The sequence below is a fragment of the Streptopelia decaocto genome (genome assembly GCF_964273445.1).
Source record: "Streptopelia decaocto genome assembly, chromosome: 11".
Taxonomy (NCBI): domain Eukaryota; kingdom Metazoa; phylum Chordata; class Aves; order Columbiformes; family Columbidae; genus Streptopelia; species Streptopelia decaocto.
This window is the reverse complement of record NC_138666.1, coordinates 6,401,632-6,424,502: the sequence shown is the minus strand read 5'-3', so window position 1 is coordinate 6,424,502 and position 22,871 is coordinate 6,401,632. Positions and strand designations below refer to the sequence as shown.

At 45.0% G+C, this 22,871-nt stretch overlaps 1 protein-coding gene across 1 annotated transcript in view; it reads right to left on the bottom strand.

Moving 5' to 3' along the window:
- Positions 1 to 1,542: 1,542 nt before the first annotated feature.
- GALNS (galactosamine (N-acetyl)-6-sulfatase) overlaps positions 1,543 to 22,871 on the bottom strand; it is a 44,677-nt gene continuing 23,348 nt past the window's right edge. Inside the window, exons 12-14 of the mRNA XM_082062633.1 lie at positions 16,299 to 16,420; positions 5,861 to 5,978; positions 1,543 to 2,597 (exon numbers count right to left, since the gene is read on the bottom strand). Of these exons, the coding sequence (XP_081918759.1) occupies positions 2,511 to 2,597; positions 5,861 to 5,978; positions 16,299 to 16,420 (327 nt within the window). The 3' untranslated portion in view covers positions 1,543 to 2,510. The remainder of the gene's footprint in view (positions 2,598 to 5,860; positions 5,979 to 16,298; positions 16,421 to 22,871) is intronic.

Genomic DNA, 22,871 nt, shown 5'->3' with positions numbered 1-22,871 from the left:
ACGAATTGTATAATGCATTTCTGATAAATTAGTTTATTTTTCTTCATTAGTTCTTTATCTCACAACTTTATAATATGTACATCTTTGGGAAAGGCATTGATTTAAAATCCTCCTTAGTTATCCAGCTGTAAAACCATTATTATTCAAATTCAAAGCAGTAGCTTCTTCACATCAAGCTTTTATAATAAAGGGACATGAAGCAGATAATAAACAGACATGAAGTCAACTCACTTATAGCAGCCAGCTTTCTAGTGTGAAGTTTACATCCAGAATTTATGCACAGGGAAATTATTTCAACGAGGAATGAGGACTTTGTGTGCTGGGTAACCAAACAAACACCGGGTGCGCTGAGGACAGGATGGCCTGTCCAAGCAAGAGGGAAAAAGCAAGATTTTCAAACCTGCAAGCTGTGAAAGAGTGAAGGACGAAGCAGCAGGCGGGGGACACGGAGCAGCCCGTGTGCTCACGACGTGCGTTCTGCAGATGCAAAGAGCTGAGAAATGTGTCTGGGCTGGTGCCGAGCTGCTGAGCTGCCACCCTGCGACGTGACCTCTCAATAAGCAGGACACAGAAAGACAAAGCGCCGTTACAATTCGCAGCAGGCGCGTTCATCGCGATCCAAGAGCTGACGAGGGTTTTCAGAGTTGCAGCGCTGGACTCCCTCCACTGGTGGTAGCTTCATCTGCTGGTATTCGTGGACTGCAGGGCTCTTAACAATTCTGGGTGACAGAAGCAGTAAAGCAGAGGTGGACAACATCCAGAAAATGGGAAGCTATTGATTTCTGTTTGGTCTCCTGTGCTGATGGACACACATGACTGCCGCAAGTCCTGACTGAAGAACAGTCTCCCGAGACTTGAGCTATCCCCACTATGTCAAAACAAGGAGAAATGTTATGGATGAACTGGAAATGCCTTGGTATACTGGAAGGACAATTAGGAACAACGTAAGGCAGCTCAGACTATCAACAAGCACCATTTGCAGATGTGCAGAGAGATGCAGAGGCTCTGCCAGCCGATGGGGCTGTGACTCCTGACAGGTGGAACAGTAAGAGCTGACTCAAGTGCTGTTCTTATTACAATCTTATAGGATTATGCAGCTTCATGAGATATACACTAGGAATTACTGAGGAGGGGATTACAGGTGGCATAAACCATGGGAACGGAGAGAAGGAGAGCGTTTGGGATGAGGGGAGGGTAAAAAGCAGCCCAGAGCAGCAGCACAGACACAGAGCAGAGCTCTCAGCCTGTTTCAAATCAGCCCTGAGCTTTGCTTGGGAAAGAAGAAGGGCTGTCTGCAAGTACAGAGCGCCTCGATTTTTCCCAATGCAGCACCACCATACAGAGAGGGCACGTGTACTTATAAAATCCCGGAGGGGTGGAAGCGGGGCTGTCGGTGGTGCAAACAGCACTTTCAGTGTTGTTCTAGCTGCTCCCCTGAAGCCCCAGAGTAACTTTGCTCGGTTTTGTTCCAGACATGTTTTTTAGCCATAGCGAAGGGTGTGAAACAGGCTGAAAGGCAGATGAGAAATTTGCAATGTGAAATTGTGCGAAGGATCGGCATTTACCGTGAACTCTGTTTAAAGAAGTGCTACACCCAGGCTGTGGAAAGTTTGCACAAGGAGAATTCCTCAGAGAGCGCACGCTGGAAACAGGGTCAAGAGTTAACGTCTGATGTAAACGGGCATTTCTGAGCCTGCAGTTGGCTGGGCCCAGATCATGAGACTAGAAGCGTGACTTAAACCATATTTGGACTCGGGTTTTTAGAAATGAAGAAAACCCTTTAAATGAACAACTGACCCCCAGTGCCCTAAGAATATCCTGCACACCATCAATAAGGCAATACTTACACAAACACTATCTTCAGATTTTTTCATACCATTACCTAGGGAATGTTTGCAGCTCCAGATGGAAGGAAGGGAGGGTGGGAGCACTCGCTTGCACCCAGCGATGCACAGCAGTGCTCTGGGCCACACAGCTGCACACAGTGCTTGCAAGCTTATGGAGAAAAGAAAAATAAGTCCAAAGAGTTCACAATGGAAATCAAATGTTAAACCAACAAGTGACAGGCAAACAAAACAAGGGCAGCTTGGGCAGGGCTTTCTGGTGGCTCTGTGTTTCCTGAACAGTTCCCCATGGCTGCTGCTGGGGCATCCAAACAAGCAATGATTTGAGAGAGCAGGTTGGGTGGAAGGAGGAAGAGGAATGGTGCGTCCACGGCGTTTCTGGGGTGGTGGCAGAGTTGTGGTTGTCCAGAGAGCTTTTACAGTTGAAAGAGTCTTCACTGAGAAGTTACCATTTACGGAAACAACTCAAATAACAGAGGAGTCAAGGCTAAACCCTGAGCACTAGCAATATAAACACTGGCCCTTTTGGAAGAGCAAATGATGATATCATAGATACATCACACCCTTTCTGTGTAAACAGGAGTGCCAACATGAGAAGACATGCTTTGTAATCCCTGTGTCCGGCTGGTTATAGCTTCTCTGTGTAGCTCTTGAGAGCTGCAGAGATCAGTGAGGCCAAAAGCACTTCCTAGGATCAGGCTTGGGCGGTGTCAGGCACTTTCCCAGCTTCTCACAGCCTGGAGGAGACCAGTTCTGTTAAAAACAAACACAAAATACACAGAAAAATTATTCATACCACGTTATCTGCTAAGCCCTGTACCGTAACGAACCCCTTTTGATTCTCACAAAGACGCTCTTGTGTCCTGCGTGAAAAATGAAACCCCTCTTGCAGCTGACGCTCCTGGCTCATCAACTTCCCAACTCCAAACACTATTCAAAAAAAGCTTTGGGAAAGAGTAGAAATGGTTCTGCAGCAGAAGATTCCCTCTCCTGGGATACCGCGGTGTCTCCTGTGGAAATGCAGTTTGCCGGGACTCTGGTGACCGTCCTCTCTTTCCTGTAGTAGAGTGGAGCAAGCAGACCATGAGGTGAAACCCCTAATTTTCCTTGAATCCAGAAAAAGAGTTATTGTTCTTAGCACCAAGACATCCACACACCTTGTTGAGGAAACAAGCAAAAAGTAACAGAAGGCCAAAGGTGTGAGAGAGGTAGGAACGCCCATGTTCTAATGAGCATTATGATGGGTGAATTCATGAACAGATGGAGTAGGAGACATTTATGAGACAACTACTCCAGTGCATGCAGACCAAAAGTATTAATATTTGCCTCTCTTGTTTCCATGTTTCTTGAACGACCTTCCTCCAGCATGTGCACAACAGAGAAAGGACATCAGCAGGGAAACCGCATCTTCCAAAGGGATTAAGGGAGGAAGGAATTTGGATTAAAATTTCTTCAGTTTCATGGAGTTTTATAATTTTAAATTTGGGACTGCAGCAATGTTAATGGTCACAGTTCCCATTTCGCCTTCAAAAAGCTTTTGTGTTCATTCTCTGTCTCTCCCTCCCTCCAGGTCTGTCCGTCCATGGGAGGTTCCTGCTGGCACCTATTAAACATCAGTTCAGATCTGACCTATTGCCTTTCATTTTACTCATTTTTATCCTTCAAATCATTTATGTTTTCTTGGAATTGAATTCCTATAGAGTAAAAAGCTTAACCCCAGAAAAAATGCCGGAGCAGGTTTCTATTCCACAGAGCTGACAACAGATGGCAGTGAGACACCAGCTGTGGCTGCAGAGGGAGCAGAGCAGAGGGGACCTTTGGTGGAAGGCACCCCACCAAGGGCTCCAGACGCTTTAAGAACAATCAACGCTGTTTTCTAAATCCATTTCTCAATTTTAACATGCACAACCACCGCTGGAAATTTCAGATGCCTCCAAAGAAACAAATGAAATATTTGTTCTTTTGAAAAAAAAAAAACAAACCAAAACAACACAACCTCAACAAATCGTGTTTGCTTTAGTCTTGCAGTCCGAGTCAGCTTTCCTGGACTGAGCTTAAGCATGAGAGCCCTGAGGACATCATGTGTGTTGAAAGTTAAACATGCAGACAAGCCAGTGCGGTTCTACTGCAGGGAGCGATTTCTCCTGCGCTTCCACAGGAGGAAAACGCAGCAGAACGGGCTCGGCAGGAGCTTCATCCTCGCTGCTGGTGGGACTGGCCACAGATGGGCCAGCAAACCCTTCCCAGCTCGGGAGCGCTGATGCTGCTGCACTTACAGCAATCTGTGACTGCAGCAGCTGCAAAAAGATCCGTCTGCTTTGCTTATGTGTAAGTAAAGGTGATTCTTCTCCTCTGTCCCAGAAATGATATTAAATGCCCATAGCAAATAAACAGATGACAGAATTGAGAAGGCAGCGTTAGGCTTCGTATTAGTAGGTGATATTTATCTCCCAAAGACAGATTTAGGGCCCAATCAACCCCAGCAATACTATCACTCCAAAATGATCTGGTTATCTTCATCTCTGGTCTCAAAAGGTGATAATTTTGTGCCTGTTTATTTTACTTTAGTGACCGTGTAACTAGCCTGTTAGGAGGTTACATAGAATAGAAAACTCATTATGTAAAAATGTTTCCTGCTGGGATTTGAACATTTCTCCTGGGATCAGAAGACCCCTCCAGCCCACCAGGAAGGCTTTTCTGCCTCAGATGTCCTGAAAGATGTGGTCTGAGCTTGGCCAAGCATTGGAGCATGGCCTGGGCAGGCACCACAGTGCTTTGCCATTGCTGAAGCAGAAGCAGCAGCCCATGGGCTGCAAAACATAGGGCTGGGGTATGGGGTGGAGTCCGGGACCTCCAGTCCAGCCGTTTTTCCATCAGGCAACCCAAAGACACTATTTGTTGACAAACAGGGATAGCAGATGTTTTCCCAGCACCTAAACACACTACGCCAGGGTAGTCACAGAACAGGGGACTATTCTGACAGTTTATGAACCAGTTTTGGAGCCAGAGCCAGCACAGAAGACATGCTTTTCCAGTGCGGGCCTCTGGCAGCAGCCAGGCACTGGGGAGAGCGTCTGAACCCAAAAGGTCCCAGAGGAACACAGAACAGTGTTTATTAAGGGAAAAGTTGAATAATGAAAGCAAACAAGACTGAAACAATGGTCCTTCAAATCTTTTTCCTACTTAACATCCAAAAATAAAAAGATGTGACAAAGCTAAAAAAGATCTTTGCCTTCTTACTAAGAAGACACAGCTCCACATTTTGTACTTTTCTGGCTGGCTGGGGACAGACCCTAAGCAGCAGGTACTGACTGCTTCAGAAGATTATTTCAGCATCGGAAAGATTTCACCTGTTACCATTTTGTGCCAATCTATAGGCACATCCCCTCAGACTACACAAACTCTTGTCATCCGACAACTTTACCTCCTACAAACTATGCCGTTTCTTTCCCGGGTTCTCAACAATCCAAGCAGCATTTGATGGGAAAGCCAAACTGTGAGTTTCCAACATGCAATTTGAAGCAGAAAATAGAATTGAAAATGTTTGTCACGTTTCAAGCCATAAAGGCTTTGGAAAAGTCAAGCGTGAGTGGAATCAAGGGAGACTGAGCAAGACCAAAGATACTCACACACATCGCTGACAAAAGAGCCACTGTCCCAGTCCCACCACTTACAGCACAGAAAACTTTTGAGATTTGCAGAAGGATTAGAAAGGAGAAGAAAGATCTACAGCTGTAGATGCTGAGGTATCTCTAAGGAAGGAAGCCACAGAGTTTATCACAGCATGTTGTCAGACTTTCCAGACCTAACCCCACTCCGTATGAGCCTTCCTATGCTACTGCATTCCACAGGTAACAAACAGTCCTCTCTGCCAAACAACAGCCAGACAGCCCTTTAACACAGAAGCATTCAGCTCTCCTCCATCCCTTCCCAGCATCAGATGATATTTTAAAAGCCTTTACAAAATACATTTTAAGCTAAGGATACTCAAATGTACATATTCTTTAAGCACTCACCATGACGGCCTTGTCGCACACGTTAAGTTGCGGCTCCCCTGGCACCATCGTCACTTTGTGCTGCTGGACAACAAGGGATATTCGCTCCATGACACTTTGGTATTCTTCGCTGGCAAAGCTAGAACAGGAAAAAAACACTGGAGTTCTTAGTGGTGCTTCATGCACAGCATTATTACAGTGTCCACATCACTGAGCTATGTCAGAAGAATTTTCCTGGGCCACAGCGAAGGAGAATGAAGCATCTGGGCTGATGGAGTCCAGCCTGGCTGGATACAGCTGATATGCTGCAAGCTCGAGCTGATTGCCAAGGAGGAAGGGTGGCACGTGCCAATAAGGTGCTTCTGGCGTTGTGCCTTAAACAATTATCACGAGAGACACCCTAGGTACAGGACAGACACCTTGCCAGACGCGTTAGTACAGAAAGTTTGTCCAGACAATACTTGTGGTGTGTTACACAAGGTCACCTAGCTCTCCGTACATTCGTCCTCCACTCCTAGTGCTTTTCTGAAGCACATGCATCACGTGGAGGCTTTTATTGTAGGGAAAGAAAGGTAATGTCAATACTTTGTTTTTCAAGGGTGTTCTCAAGCTAAGCGCTTCAAATACAACCGTTGGCTAGTAAAAGTTCACAGTCACCAAGTAAGATGAACTAATATTATGCAAACAGGAAGATGGAGAAGAATAGAAGCGACTTGTCCAAGACAAGAATACCTCGCCATTTCGCAACATTCACCCTGGGGTTCTACCCCATCTACATTCTTCCATTAGAGCTTTATTATTCCAAGCTGGGACCCATCTGTCATGCTCCAAGCCCTCATACCAGGTTATAAATTACCAGATTTTTATCCACCCAATTACTCTAGTAGGTACTTGTTTAAGTGGTTCAGGGTGTACTTCACTAATACTTCAAGTACCTCTAAAATGGAGGATTACTACCCAATGATCTCATTTTGTCCATCATGTTAAGAGTCACTTAAAAAACAGAGAGCGGCAAATTGCTTCTGAAGATAAAAGAAACAATGCAGCTTGGTCCTGACCTCAGGCTCCCTTTGCTTACAGTCCAAGCTGGCCACCAGCCCCACACTCCAGCTAATTTCCTTCTTTGAAAAACAATCCCATTTTGAAGCCCAGTAATGTGCCAACAGTTTCCAGTAAACCCTATAAATATCACATCTCGGCAACCATCCAGAGAGAAGCTGATTGTGGGGATGGGCCTGAGCTTTGCTGATAGAGAAGCGGAAGGGAATTGGAAATTACAAGCTCGAGCAAACTAATCTGTTGCTCTCACACCCAGTGGCCGCATCCTGGTGGAGAGGACACGGCCGGGCCCGGCTGGGGGATCTGCGGGACAACCCCGACATCCAGACGGTTCTTGCAAAGCTCCCAAATTTGTTCCTCTCCCCACACATCCCACCTTAGCGCTCATAGCTCCCTCCTCCAAAACCAGAGGGAGCGGCAGCAGTTTGGGAGCTGCCACAGACCATCCCAGACTCTCAGCCTGGTGAGGACACTCGAGGCAGAAATCACTGAACTCAGCCAGTGTCACATCCCGGTGGCACAAGGGCCCTTCGGTTTGGATAGATTCTATCTGGAAACCTCCTGGTTCTATTTCAAGCGCACAGGATTGCCAGCCCCGCAGCATGCTGGAAAAAAAGATCAAACCAGATTTAAAGAGAGGGTTTAATGCTAACCTGTGTTGACATGCAGAGGAGAGCAAGCACGGGAAGGGCTGCACACAAAGAGAAAACGCTGCAGAGACAAACACACCGCAGGAGTTGGCCTGAAACCACAGGCGAGTACCAGAGATGCACACGGCGTGTCGGACACCCAAGCTGGACATGGCATGAAATGGGGAAGCCGGAAATATAATAAAGCCGACATACACAGTGATGGAAAGGGAGGGGAAACACAGCTTAGGGAGACACGTATATTTCAGTATTTCAGATTTCTAATGCACCTATTGTGCCAGGATTTGAAAGCTCTTCCAAAAGCTAATCACACTTTATTAAGATCCTCATATTAAGGATTAATATGAATTAATACATATTTTAATCGATTGTTAGAGTCTAACAGATACTCTAGATATCAAATCATTTCATGCCTCCTACTGCTGCTCTTGTAACTATCTAATGTGTTTATGTCTGTCACATACTTATGTCATCTCTCCAGCATTGAAGATCTTCTTTCGGAAGTGGACCCATAAGATAAAATGTTGCTGCTAACTAATTAAGCTCCACAGCATCTTTGCAAATATTTAAGTGCTAAAGAGATAGCTCAATTTCATCCATCCAAACGGCTTTTCATATATAGGGTTCCAAATTAGCTATAATCTGGACAGACCAGCAGAAAACACAGCTGTGGTCTGGATGAAAGATAAACAACATTTTGTCACGACTGCTGCTTTTTGCTCCAAATATGCCAGTCCTGTTGCAATGAAAAAAATCTTCTCACTATAATCTTAACTGCTGCATTTAGCCACAGCATTGTTGCTCATTAGCAGCCTAAGACACTTGAATGCCACAGTATAACAAAGTAAGCTTGAGTAATTTAAATCATCTTCTTGCTTTAATTCCCACGTTCAGGACACTCCTGGCTTTTTCAGCAAGCTCAGCAGCGACGGGAAATCTTGGCCTAACCTCAGCTCCTGGTGTTTCTGAACTGCTCTTCCCTGCAGCTTCTACACTTTCAGATTATTTCAGCATTTAGCACAGGCTGAATGATTTCCCTAAAGCGTGATAGAAATGGCTTGGCGCATAGAAAAGACTCGCACTTCTCAAATAAGTACAAAGCTGGCTAAAGCTAAAGACCATGTATAGATTATGCTCCAAGTCATACCGCTAACCTATAAACCTTGTCTCAGTAGGGCTTAACATGCTCTTAAGATGGCTCAACCTGTTGACGCTAGCTTAAAACATATCCGATTGCAGCTGTCTTCCTTGCGGTGAAGTACACGACAGTGACGGACCCCGCATGCTATGAGGTGTCACTCAATGCTGGAAGATCATGACGGATCGTCTTCTGATGCCTCAATTAAGCACATGAACTATCTTCCTCATCCGGCCGCGTATCAAGTCTCCGTGCACAGCAGGGGATGGCAATGCCTGCGATGGCACCAGCCCCGGGGCTGGCGTTGGTGACAAACTAGAGACACCTGCTGAGACAAAGCAGAGCCGCATTGGGGTCGGTTTTCCTGCCTTGCCCCATTCCTTGCTTTGACCAGCTCCGGTTTTGCTCAGACAGACCTGTTTAGCTCCACAAAGTGCTCCAAATCCAAAATCCACGCAGCAGTTTGTAAAGCATTTGCTGACTGCATACCAGGGGCTAAAACTGTCTCCAGCCCTACACAAGAAGTACATTTTGAGACAAAATCTGCACGAGAAGAGTGGCTTTACTCTGTATGTAAGATGGAGATAATTACTTCATGGTAATCAGTTTGAGTCATTAATGGAGTTTGGAGACTCTTACATGATGAAGTCCCGTCATTTCCCTGAATGCGTATGCAGGACTGGGCTGCGAGAGCTGGGTTTGCTACATTCTCTGTTCCAAACTTTAAAAAAAAAAAAAAGATATTATCTATACAGGTGTTTGGGCATTATTGTGTGCATGAAGATGCAGAGCTCGCTGCCCTCGGGACATGCAGCATCTTGTATTCCAGTTCAACAGTCCTGCCGAAGGAGAGCTGGGAATAGCACGGGAAGAACGAGCGGGTGAGCAGGTGGTGTTGTGAGGAGTTTGCTAAAAGAGATCCCCCGGTGTACACGAAATTATTCCACGCTCAGAATGAGTGGACAAAGTCCAGGGTCATTACACTAATTGACACTTTACCTCCGGGAAGTCTCGGGAGATCCAATCAGGGCTGGATTGAGAGCGCTGGGTCCCAGGCACAGGTGTGGCCTCTGCTTCCTTCATTTAGTGTAATTGCGCCTTGGCAATCTGCTCCCATCTCCTCCCCAGCCAAACAGCCCCGTGGAACCTGCTCTGCCATTAACCCCCCCATGCCCTGCGCTGAAATTCAGGTTTGGAAGGAGGGTTTGTCCATGTTTTTGGTGTTAGAGCTCCGGTTTATTCTTGCAGTCGTCAGTCTTTCACCTTCAGGTCTGGGAGATTCTCCACCATCATCAATACACCCTCAAATTAGAACCAGAGCAAATTAAAGAGGATTTTAAGCATTTTAAAAAATCTAGATCTTGTCCTAATGATTCCTGTATGGGCACAGCGCAGTATGTCTATCCTGGGAGTGACAGGACTGCATTATTATTGAGAGGAATGTATCAAAATGGGTATTATATAGTGTGCTTCATAAAAAACTGACAGAGGGCTCTTAATACATGCTTTCAGATTTATAGCATGTTTTACCAGACACAGGTGAAGTTATGGCAAGAGCATAAAACTTGGCTAATAAAGTATATTTTACTTCCTTCTCCACCAGAATTATTTTAATTAAAAACATTATTTTTAATTGTGCAATACACCCAGATTCAGGTAATTTGATTTTATCTGTTATCAGTGCTGTGAGGCTGCTCAGCACTGCAGTATCCAAGTCTTGATCTTGTCCCATTATTCAGTCTTCCTCAGTTTCTCTCTTGTATTATCAAGTTCATTTGCAATTTAAAGTCTGCACAACACACGAGGCAGACAACAGGTTTGGGGCTCTACTTCTGAAACATGGCAACTTACAATTACTGGAAAGGCTCACAGGGCTGAAGAAAAGCAAAAAAGGAACCAAAGAGAAGACTGAAGGGTCTGGTCCAGCAGCATCTGCTGGGACCCAGTTGCAACTACCTCACATTGGGCATGTGGCCAGTTACCCACAGGAATATTTGGAGTATTGAAAACACCTCTCCTCTGTGTGGATTCTCCAGTGGTGTCCACAGCTTTCCTTGCAGCAGGGAGATGTGATCCTGCTGATCCTCTACCCAGTCACCTGTTTTCATAGAACTTGTAACTCCCCGGTTGCAAGAATTCTGCTTTTCTGCTGCATTTCACTGCGAGCAACTGCAACGTTCAAATGGCAGAGGGGATGGAGGCAGAATGACTACATAAAGCCTTAGTATCTGCATGAACAGGTGACAGAAGATAACGACTGTCCATCTGATCCTCCTGCTGGTTGCTTCAGTGGTATTTCTGAAGCAGAATTTAAGCCATGTGTCCTTCAGGCTACTGCCGCACTGCCTCAACCTGTCTATGAAGAAGATGCCCATTTCAAACTGCATTTTGCATTTTTGAAACCAGTTCAGATGGCTTTTTACTTCAACATTCCGTTTTTATACAGTGCCACTCTAGCCCAGACTCATCGAAATACCTGCAGGCTGCTGGTCTGCCACAATCACGCAGGAGTTCCAGGTTGATCAGACGATGCGCCACGATGCAGAGCGCTGGTCCCGGACTGGGCAGGGGGCAGCGATCAATCGAGATGAGTTTACCTCTGATCTTAGGCTAGAGATTCTCCTCCACAGACGTATTTTTCTTCAGCCCCCTTCCCTCCGGAGCTGTCTGTGTAGCGGCTGTCACGCCTGGCTTGCAAATGTCTGACAACCTCTCTGCATCCAGCTCCCACATGGTTATGCTGGATGTTTTTTATTGGCATTGCGGAGGCTCTTTTACCCTCAGCTCTCCAGTTTCCAGAATTTTAGTGTTCCTCAACACCACCTCTCCTGTGGCAGCAGCTGATTCGCCCCTGCAATTGCAGCTGCTTCCATTTCCTTCTTTTTCAAGAAGACGAAGAGTCAGCATCTCCCCTGAGCAAGACTCTGGTTCTTTGTTATACATTTTTGCACCTTCTCTCTTTTCTCCACGGAGAGGTTTCTGCCCCGATCAGTACAGCGAGACTGGCAACATTTCTATCAGATCCTTTCCCCTTTAGCTCCCCTTCAGGAGCTTCTTCCCTTCTTTTCTGGCTCCATAACCAGTGCAATTACCTCTCTGATGATTTCCTGGATTTTCCATCTGCTCGAAATAGGCACTTGTGAGCTCTCTTGTTAATTAATGTGTTCTAAAATCATTATGTTCATCAACCAAGCCTTATCACTTCAATTTTTTTCCATAGTAGTAAAATATATTGCCCTAAGTAAAACACAGGTATTTTGACGTTCAAATTTTGGTAAACTCAGTTTTGAACAGGGGCTAATTGCTCTAAGCAGAAGTCACTACTAACCTGGAGTATCAACAAGGCGTGAGCACCCTGTATTTACATGTTATTAAGGCTTTGCACCTCTGGCTAAAACTGCCAAAATTTCAGAGATTTCTGCTCTAAATTCTTTTTTTCGGCTTTGCCACCTGACTCAAAACACTCTCTCTACTTCAGTCTTCATTGGGTATTTTGTTAACGGTATTTTAAGCTGTGCCAGCTTTTGCTATATATTATTACTTCTGTTCTTCCTGACCGGCAATGGAGTATTTTAGTAAAGACGTATAAATAGTCATCTGGGACTTGGGTAATAAAACTGACAACTGGTTGTGAAGATGTTACCAAGAGATAATTTCACTGAATTTTTCACAAACAAGTTCCCTATGTGGTACTTAATGGACACACAATACCGCAAACATAACACAACTTAGTAAAGAAAAAGACCTATCAGATCTTTTAGTTCTGCATTCTGATTAATTTGGTAACAAGGGCACCCCACAGTCCAAGTGGTTTTTTTTGAAGCAAAACCCCCTAGTAATTACACCTAGGGAGGAAACAAAATGCTGCTTAGACTTCAAGAAACGTTTCTGCTTTGTGTGCTGCCTAACACACAATCTTATTTATATTTTAAAGTTGGGAGCTATAAAAAAAAAAGAGATATCTTCTATCCTACAGCCTACACAGATCTAGTCCATCTCTTGGATAACAAAAGACACGAACTTCTCACTACACAAGAACCAGATAATGAGGCAACTCTTACTTATGCAAGTGCAGTTACGTTACCATTTTTGGCAACCAAAGAAAAGCTTATTTATCAGTAAGCACACTTCTTCGAGACATATTGCCCATATATACCCTGGTATTGCAGGTGTTGTTATTACAAGCACCTCTCCAGATGCCAATTTTGCCTCATTAGTACCTGCAGGCATGTTCATGCCCCACATCATCCTGCAGCCACATAAATGTTGAGTTTGTCCTACGGTGCCAAGCTTTGCTCAACGCAGTTCTCAGAAGAGTCGTCCTCTTCCCAGGAGACAGCTTGCTAATTAACCTATCTGATGCTTAGTGCTGAGTGTGTCAGTCCTGAAGGTCAACTACAGGATGGGATCTTGCTCCATCCAGGCTGTTGATGCGATGATGTAAATACGGGCAAGCTCGGGCAGTGCGAGAACTCCTGACATGCATTTGGCACTGCGGTGAATCCTGGCTGACAAAACAAAGTCTGTGAGGCTCTTGGGTTCCCGGGGTGAAGCTCCAGTTCAGGCTGAGAAGCATCAGTGATTATCTTTCAAGGCAAAGGGGGCAAACACAACCGTGTCCCTTGGCAGAAGCTGGAGTGCAGGAGACAGTCCAGAGGGGCAGGAGCAGCAAGGGACAGTCACAACCCTGTTGGGAGGGTCTGTTCTAGAGTCAGGCATGCGGGGGACGCACACACAGCCTTACATGAAGGGGAACATAAGTGCAGGGTGCCATATGGCTCAGAACTGCCAGACGTATCCCCAACGTGATGACAGGACCTGCCTGTAATTGCCTGACCAGTTTTTCCACTGCATGAAAAGTGCTCCTCGGGGAAATAAGTTTTTGCTTCCAGGCAGGCTCCAGGAAATTCAGTGAACTGTCAGACAGAGGAAGGACTTGTTCTGTTCCACCGTGAAACCCAGGGAATTGAAAGCTTTACGTGCTGTCTCTACATCTTGAAGGGCTTGCATCTTCAGCGATCCCTTCAGCAGCCAGATCCTCAACAAAGGCTGGAAAGGCGGATCCCTGTGTTCAGAGACGAACTGAAATTGTAGCCTTGAAATAGTCTCTTAGTGTCATGCAGCACCTCGTGAGCATGGTGACGTTACCTGAAGATGTTTCACACGAGGCTGCCTGAACACAAGCACCCTGCAAGTGACATGTTGCCACAGTTGACTGAGCTGCCTGATTTCGAGGCTGCCCCAGCTGTGAGATCCCCAAGAGATCCCAAATATATAAACAGTGGATCTCTCTGCAGGTTCATGTGATGTGTGGCCTTCTTGCACAGCAATGAAACCTCTTACAGGTGGTTTTGCATGTGACTCCGCTCCAAATGAATGCAAACCAAGAGATACAACAGATGATAAGGAATAAATGAAATAAAAAATGAGCAAAAGCAGGCAAGAAGAATGGGACATCGGTGTGCCATGTTGCTCCTTCACAGCCTCTGGAACAGCAGCAGAAAACCTGATAAAACCCAGTACAGATTTAGCAAAGCAAAGTGGTAAAAGTAAATTAAAGAGGGAAAGGTACCAGTACACCCGGACCGCAATGCAAATTTTTCTAAATGCTTTGGCAACATAATGACGCAGCAGAGGAGCCAAGCTGGTGAAAGAGCCGTGTGGGGGGACGGAGCAGTGGGGCCAACACCGGCTGAGCGGGAGCGGGACCGGCACACCCGGCATGGACGGATGGACAGATGGACACTCGGAGGAGAACACTGGAGTCGCTCCTGAGAAACATCAGTGTCGGGACTCCCAACAGGCTGTCTGCCAAGGGGGGTAATTAAGCTAAATAAAAATACACCACAGTAACAGCTCCACAAATGAGGATAATTTAATTACCACATTCGATATAAGAGACCCACTTCCCATGAGTTTTCCATTGTGACCAGAGAGAAGACAATAGAAACAGAAATGGGCTGCAGAAAGGAAGATTCATGTACTAAAAAGAGGCTTTCTTTTAGGGTCTGCATATTAAACAACAGCACAGCTTTCCATAATCGTGTCATAATCTTGCCATAAAATTCAATCAAAGTAACAGCTTGTGAGTGCCCAAAAATCAATGGAACTGTAGGAGAAATGATTGCAGATGTAACACTGGCATTTATTTCCATGCTCAAGCCACGGTTGGGATAAGGAACATCTAAATAATAGGGAAGCAGGAGTCCTGCAAACACCTCTTTGGGAAGAGCTCCTCTCCCTCAAACCCAGAGGAAACACAAACTGTAGGCAAACTACAGTTCGCTTAATACTACCCATTTGTTTCATTTGTTGGAAAAGAGGTCATTTCTATCCACTATTGTCCTAAAATAAATTAGTTGTTAAACCAAGCGGGGCATAGTCTTATCTGGAATCCCAACCCAGTAGCGTAGTTACATGGACCTGAATTTAAAATACAGGAGCTGCAGATTTGTTTTATTCATTAGTGCCGAAATGCAATAAAAAGCGAGAGCTAACGTGCTGGGCTTCCAAAGAGCTTTATACACTGTGTAATGCACCTCTAGGGTGCTCGTCTGTTAAGTGAGAGAGAAGTGAAAATATTTTCCCTTCCCTTCTCTCTCTAGTGAAAATACTTACTGGACAGCACAGGCTTAGTTCTTTGGAAAGTAATGGAGCGAGCGTATCCACTCAATTATTTAAAACAGTTGAGTAATTGCAGTCCTGTCAGCTCAGAAAACATCTCTCTGTTAAAGCTGCTGCACAAAACCATTCCTGTGCAGGCAGTCATGGTAGCACTGGTTTTATCTTTCTTTATTTCCACATGCTCCAAGTGGGAGCCACTGGTGAGGGATGAGCCTGTGTGCCCCGGTCGCGGCTGGTTTTGCTGCAGGGTAAAACTCAGTCAGTAGAAGGAAAGAGGGAGGGAGATGGGGACACTTTGGGAGGTTTTTTTAGAGGTGGCAGGTTCGTACATGGGCTGTGCTGGCTGATGACTATGTAAATCCTTACAGAAATCTCTCAGGGCATGGTGTGTGCTGGAGATGTTACAATAGCAGGTTTATATGAAAATGGACCCAGATTCAGACAGCCAGGAGAGTCCAGGAGGGAACAGGACTAAGCAGAAAGTTCTCTTGCTAAAGCCCCTCTGGAAAAGCTCCTTTAGCAGGGGCTGGGAGACAGGAAGGCTACGCCACATTTGCCTTTCACAGATTCCAGCGCACAGAGGAAAAGCACCCCGCAGTGTGCAAAGATCACTTGACATTTCTCTCCTGGCCCCAAAACACAGAGAATCACAGCTCCGATGCACACACTCACCAGCACCACTGCTTCGTTCCATACCTGCCCTGCAATTAGTCCTGTCCTGTCCAAAAGTGCACGTTTGGCCTCCTCCCTCAGGGGTGGTCAGACACAAAACAAGAACGACGGGGCTGATGAGCCTTGGACACGTGCACATCACTAACCTGACCATTTGAAAATGGAGGTTTGTTCCGTTCTCTTTACTACTCGCCAGTAATGGCTTTTTGGGACGGTTTTCAAGCAGATTGCAAGAAACACCTACCAAGGCAAATCAGTCATATAAAGCACACACTGACAGTGCTGAGAGTTTTCACATCTTCGTTCACTGACTCACCTTAATGGGTACTTCTCTCCAAGGTCCCTCCCCAGGTGGAAGAGCAGCGGCAGAGTCGTGTGTTCCTCCTGTGTATGTGTTGTCACTCTGGAGACGTTCTGCCCAGGACAGAAATCAATGCCCTGCAGTGAAGAGGAGAGATCATCATGGGGGAAGCAGGGGAGGGAGCAAAATTCTAGCTGATGCCACTTTCTTCAGCACCTTGTTCCAATATACCCACAAAACGCAGAGTTATTTTGAAGTTAGAGTCTGCAAAATGGATTCTGATCTGATGGGGTAAAATAAGGTGACAATGTTGGTATTGCACTGACATAAAAGCTGGAGCAGGCTTTACATTTTTATCTTATTAAAAAATAATTTCTGTAAAATATTCATTAAAGTGAAATGGCAAAACTAAAGACAGAGGCGAAACTATTTAATCATAAGAATTATGTATGTGGAAAGGATCTTCTCTTTTTGGTTTCTATGGCTTAGAAACACACAGAGAGGATCGGATCACTTGGCAGTTCTGATCAAAAAGCAACAGTCTGGGGGAAAACATCCAGTTAAACTGAGGGGCAATGGGCACCTGGGAGCATCCCTGAAATCCTGCCTTGAGCTGAAGGATCTGTTTCACTGCAGAACAAAGCAAATCCAGTTAATTTTAAAGAAATGGGTGCATTTCTGATTCCTAGCAGGCTGGTAGAGAAGCACTCACTGGGGGATGACAGTGGGGCTGGAAGAAAATACATTAAGTCTGGAGACGTTCTTGTTGCCAAGATTCAAGTCTGGGGGGTTAGATGCCTCCCAAAGATGCCTCTGGGGGGTGTGTGTGTCCCAAAGCCTGGCTGGTTATTAGCCAGGTGTCGACCTCCCTAATCACCCCGAGCCTGGTTTGGGGGGCGAATGGAACCCATTTAGCCCTGGGAGCAGCCCAAAATGCAAAACACTAATTTCACTGAATGGCAAATAAAGCAGGGCGCCCCACAGACCAGCAAAGACTAGCACCAAATGGACTTGTTAAAGCTCAGTTTTACAATTCCAGCTGACACGCTGCGCTCCTTACAATACCTCAAAATGCCCCGAGACACGGACAGAGACATGGAGAGAAGGTAAATGGGAATATTTCAATGGAGGTGGGAAAGAAGCTGTAGCATTTGCTTACAAAACAAACTGAAAAGGGTCTCTACAGATGTTGGTAGGATTTGATTGGCAAACAATTTTCTAAAAATATCCTGTGTTTTTAATGGACAGCTGGTCAGTGGAGCAGTTAATATTCTGCTTTTCAATAAAGCAAGAAGTTTAGAAGCCCATGAAATCCTATTTATCTGCACAGAGCTATAGATTCCTGAATCACTGAGTGGAAAAATAAGAGAGTTGCTTGATAGGTTGTAGTGGCCGACCAATAATGGACTTTAAATGGATACAAAAATGATCGACCTTTCCACCTTGTGACACCACCGGCCTCTGAAACACACAGCGTAAAATAGATTTTTATTTTTATTTTCAAAAGGAACAGTTAATGACAAGGTATCAAAGCCTACGTAACATCCAAATTACAATTTGGATGCGAATCAAACAAGCTATTTAATTAAGAGCCCGCTAATTGGTACAATGCTCTTCGGCTGCAAATGCTTTAGTTTGAAAGAAGATTTTAGTCTCTTGGGCATTTGTTCGTACATTGCTCTGTTTACATTTTATCTCGTTTCTTATAAAATCCTTGTAGCTGAGACTCCAGAATGCAGTCCAGGCTGCATCTGCTGCGACAATTTGCCTGATGCCACCAGCCAAAAGTTATTTGTCCTTCTAATCTAAGCACTCAATGGCCTCTTCAAAAGTGGTCTATTGGGGGAAAATGAAATAAATAAATTTAAAAATAAAATCAAGAATACCGTTTTCCAACATTGATAAATAACTCTTAAAATACGGCTGAAGCCACCATTTAAACTTCAAAGGCCTTTCAACTTTATTTCCGCAAATAAAATTGACTATTATTATTTTTATGTACTGCCTGACTGCCAATATTCAACCTACAGAGAGAACTTAAAATATCTTCTACCTGCTCACCAACAAATGAGCGAAAAATAAGAGATAAAATGATATCCTCACACCCCTGATCAAGGCATCATCCTGCATCAGAGCCAGACCTACACTACAGATACTGGAGGAGCCCAGTCTTCTCTCCCTTTGACAGAAAAGAATATCTTTTCATCCACAACTCTATCTCATCCTATTTCGTAAGTCAAAGCATTTTCAGTTCCCAGGCTGGAAAGAAAAAAAATCAGCTATACCACAGATCTGAAAGTCTGGGATCCCCAAGTCTGGATCGCTTTTCTTTTCTGGAGCAAAATCAGTATAAATTAAATCTGCTTGAGATTTGAGAATTATTTAAAGACAAGCCAATCCACACTCTGGAGCATCTGGGCAGTGCCTCTGGTTTTTGGAAAGTGTGTAGATTCGGTCATGCGTGGTACTGAGGGGGATGGACATGGCAAAAGTCCTTGTGTGTGTCTTGGATGGGATGGAAGGAGCTGCCCCCCAGCTCTGCTCCCCAGGCAGGACAACAGGCCTGCTGAGGACGGGGCCTCCCTTCTAAATGACAATTTAAAATCCTGGATCATTTCTTGCCCTTCATTAAACAGCACCCCAGGCTGCAGAGGAGCTCCCCCCATTTACACTGACAGGGGACTGACTTCAGCTCTCAGGCACTGCCAACAGGAGGGCAATTCACCCAAAAATCAAGTTATGTTATGTGGGAGAAGAGCAAAGAGGCAGCTACGCCTGCCCTTTCCACCAGGATAACAGAACCCACATCAACTACCCCTCCATATGCTCTTATTTCCTTTAAGCTATTTATCTGGCAGACTGTTAATAACAATATGCAAGGGATCAATAGCCGGTTAAAGCACACGCCTAATATTTTATTCTGTGTGCTGTCCAAGGTAATTTGCATGTTTACAGGTAATACTGATCACACAAAGCAGAAAGGTCACTCGCTGTGTTTAAACAAACTTGTGGATCTTTTCTCCTCAATTATAAAAGCATGAAAGCCAAACCAGAAGATCCTATCTGGAGCATGTCAGGTCTCTGCCTTCTAAGGGAACTGGTAAAAGAGCATCAGATGGCAACCAGAAATAGCTCAGCTCCGGCACCCACTCTCTTCCTCAGGTGCGGGGTTTTGCGCCACAGCGCAGACCTGTTTGCTGGAGCAGAAATTCCAGCAATCCTCCTTTTTAAAGAAAAAAAACAACCGAAACAAAACCTCAAACATTTCCCACACATTGGGTAAACCTTTCAACAAGCACATCTTTCTGCCCCTCTTCCCAGCAATCGTGTAGCTTGGATTGTTTTTCCGTTCGTAAGATCTAGCGGCTGTTAGCTGCACAGCTTATGCTTTAATTTCCAGAGCAAATGGACCACAGATGCTATGTCAATACAGACATGAGACAAATACAGCCGGTTGCCAGTTTGGGCTCTCCGCCAAGTGATGGAATCACCACTTGTGTTAACGTTAAGCCTTCTGGCAATTCATCACCCTGGCGCTAACCCAGATCCCTCCGACTTGACGAGCGGCTGCAGATTTCGATAGCGGCACAGCAGATCTGGGGTCTGTCTGCTGGTCGTGGCTCCTCATTCTGCCACACAAAACCCAGAGCAGCAAAATATTGGAAGGAGAAAAGAACAGCAGTTAATTAAAGCTGGGAACGTTGTTTCTTGCTGCTCGCCACAGCGCGGGAAAGTGGCCGTTCTCGTTCTCCTGGCCATTCTCAGTAAAAACCTCCCAAACTGGAGCTCTGAATGACCGGACACCTGAAAGTGTGGCTGCCAAGCTTCACCCCCATTGAAGAAAAATTGCTTCTAATGTGTTAACTGTCTGGAAGAGACCCCAGAAGATGGGCAGATCAGCAAAACCTCCGGCGGCTCTCAAGCAGAAGCGATCAATGGGTAGCTCATATGCTCAGAGGACCACAATCAAATGTCATTATTTGTGAGGTTCTACTTGACTTCACATCCCCCTCGCAGAAAAGGCTTTATCGATCCCTTCACGTCGGGGAGAAGGGCAATCAGCCAGGCTGCGGCAGGAATAACCCCTTTGGCATTTTACATTAAAACAATCGGCTCTGCTGGCAGGCACCCACACCAATCATTTAAAGACACAGGAGCTCCCATGAAAAACCACTGAAGGCTACTAAGGAGATACTAAGCTGGCAGCAGGAAGGTTGATGTTATCAGCCACTCTCCAATGAACCAAAGGGCGTTTTCCACATTTTTTTTCTTAATTACTTTTTCCCCTTCTTGCCTCACTGCTCTGGGATGGCACAAGAACTATTCTCTACTAGATGGTTTCTGTGGCAGGCAGGGAGAAGGAAATTTCCTTTCTCCTGCTGGCTTATACTCCTGTCTCTGCTACATAGCATTAAATTGGGCAATTCCTGAAGGCCTTACTAGTTACTCAGATAAATCCATAGAGAATGCTCATTTTTTCCCCCCCTTTCAGACCTCTCCTTCCAAACAAGGAGGATGAAATGTACCTTTTCCTCCAATCCAGTGGACAAAATAATCGGTAACAATGCAGACACTGAGCGTTCATATTTTAGGAGTGGGAAAGTGTGCACCCAGCATCATGGCTGTGGGCACCAGCAGCAATGGAACAGAAAAGCCAAGTTTGCATGCGTTATTTGTCATGCATTTTACAATCCAGTTTGAATTTGGTAATGAACAAGGATGGATGATGAGAGCAACAAGAGCAGCATTTTACACAAGATTTCCAGCCAAAGTCCTGTGTGTTATGTTGCACAAGAGAGGGATCTCCCCCCGTTTATCCTTAGTTCTGCTCCAACACACAAGACATGGCTATTTTTATTACTGCTCAAGAGGAAAGGTGGTCAATGATGGTGGAAAAGCTTACATACTTAAATCCACCAGTCCTAGAGCAACAGGGATTCAGTCCTTGTGCAGGGTGAAGATTTCTCTCCCTCTACCAAACTACTTAAAAATGTTTTACTGTTCTACTATTTAAAAATATAAAACACGGTTTTCAAGTAACGTTTCCTTTCTTCTATCTCTGTCCCACTTACCACTTCTCGAATGTCAATCTGTGTAAACACGAGCCACCTATATGAAAGGAGATGAAGCCAGGTAAGCATCCTATGGAATCTAGAGGAAAAATGTCCCATGGAGCTCTTGCTCTCACTGGCTTCCACTGAGCGAGCCTTCCCTCTGTGCTTGCAAGAGATTAACCATTCAAGAATGCAAGTTACCCAAGTAATCAAGTTAAGCCAGCAGAACAGGCAGCAGAGGTATCCTCCAGCTCTGAGGACAACTACAAGAATTTATGCTGGGAGTTGGACTAGAAAAAGAATTGCTTGAGGGCTAAAAAACAAAACAAAAAATAGGAAGAGCAGAACAGCATACTTTGACTTGGTGACGGATGACAAGTTTTAATCCCTACGGCAGAGGATGCAGACCTGTAAGGGCAGGTTAACGTCACGGGAGTCTAAGACGACTGGAAACCCATGCCCCGCTTGTGTGGGATATTTCCAGTGTAAATATTCCAAGTGCCATATGGAGAGAAGCATTTATATCCTTGTTCTGCTTTCCTAGGCTGTGCTTCCTGTAAGCTGCTTCTCTCTGGTACATTTTTATTTGTATATACATACTTTATTACTTAACTAACTTATACCGCATCCAAACACAGAGCTTTTCAGGTTAGAGGCCAAAATCGCACACATTCTTTCTAGATAATCCTGAAAGACCTGGTAGCCCTAAACAGACCCAGGACATGCACCAATTTCACACTTTCCAATATCAACAGGAAAATGTGGTTCTGGCTGCTTTAATGGTATAATCTCATCTAAAAGTCAAACAAAAATGCACAAAACATGGATTAAAAACAGCACAAGTTTCCTGTATCAATGATTTCCCACACTGTCAAGGAACAAGGGAGTTCTGAAAGCGAAAGGAGGTTTGGCTAAAATGTGCCGTGTATCTATCAAAAGAACGAGACACTCAACTACCCATAAAACAAAGCTCTCAAAAAAGTGCAGACAGCTGTTTTGACACATCTGGCCAACTGCAGACCTCTTTCAAATGGATGACATGCCAAGCAGATCTATCCGAGTCTGGACCTTCAGACAGAAAGAGCTTCACATTTGGAAATTTAATAAGTCTTCATATTGGATTCACAATAAGGGAAGGACGCACGCTAGAGATCATACAATTAACAAGGCCTCATTAGCTGAAGTTCTACTGGGATGGCAAATCAAACTTATCGAACAGCAATCCTGCCAACAGTCAGAATACCTAATGCCACAGATGTGCATCTATTTAAATACATTTTTCAAATTAAATCAGAAAACAAATTGGCATTCTTGATTCTGGCAGCGCCACTGTAGCCCAATATCAACTCAGCTGGGAACACAGGGCACCGAAACAGGCAGCAGTATCGTGAGATCACAAAACTACAACAGGACTCGGAACTCTGCAACTGCTCTGCATTCTGATTTATTTCTACTTTTAAACTTGCAAGGCTTGTAATTAATGGCTTGAGGACATGAGGAGAATTGGAACAAATTTCAGCCTCAGCTTCCTCTG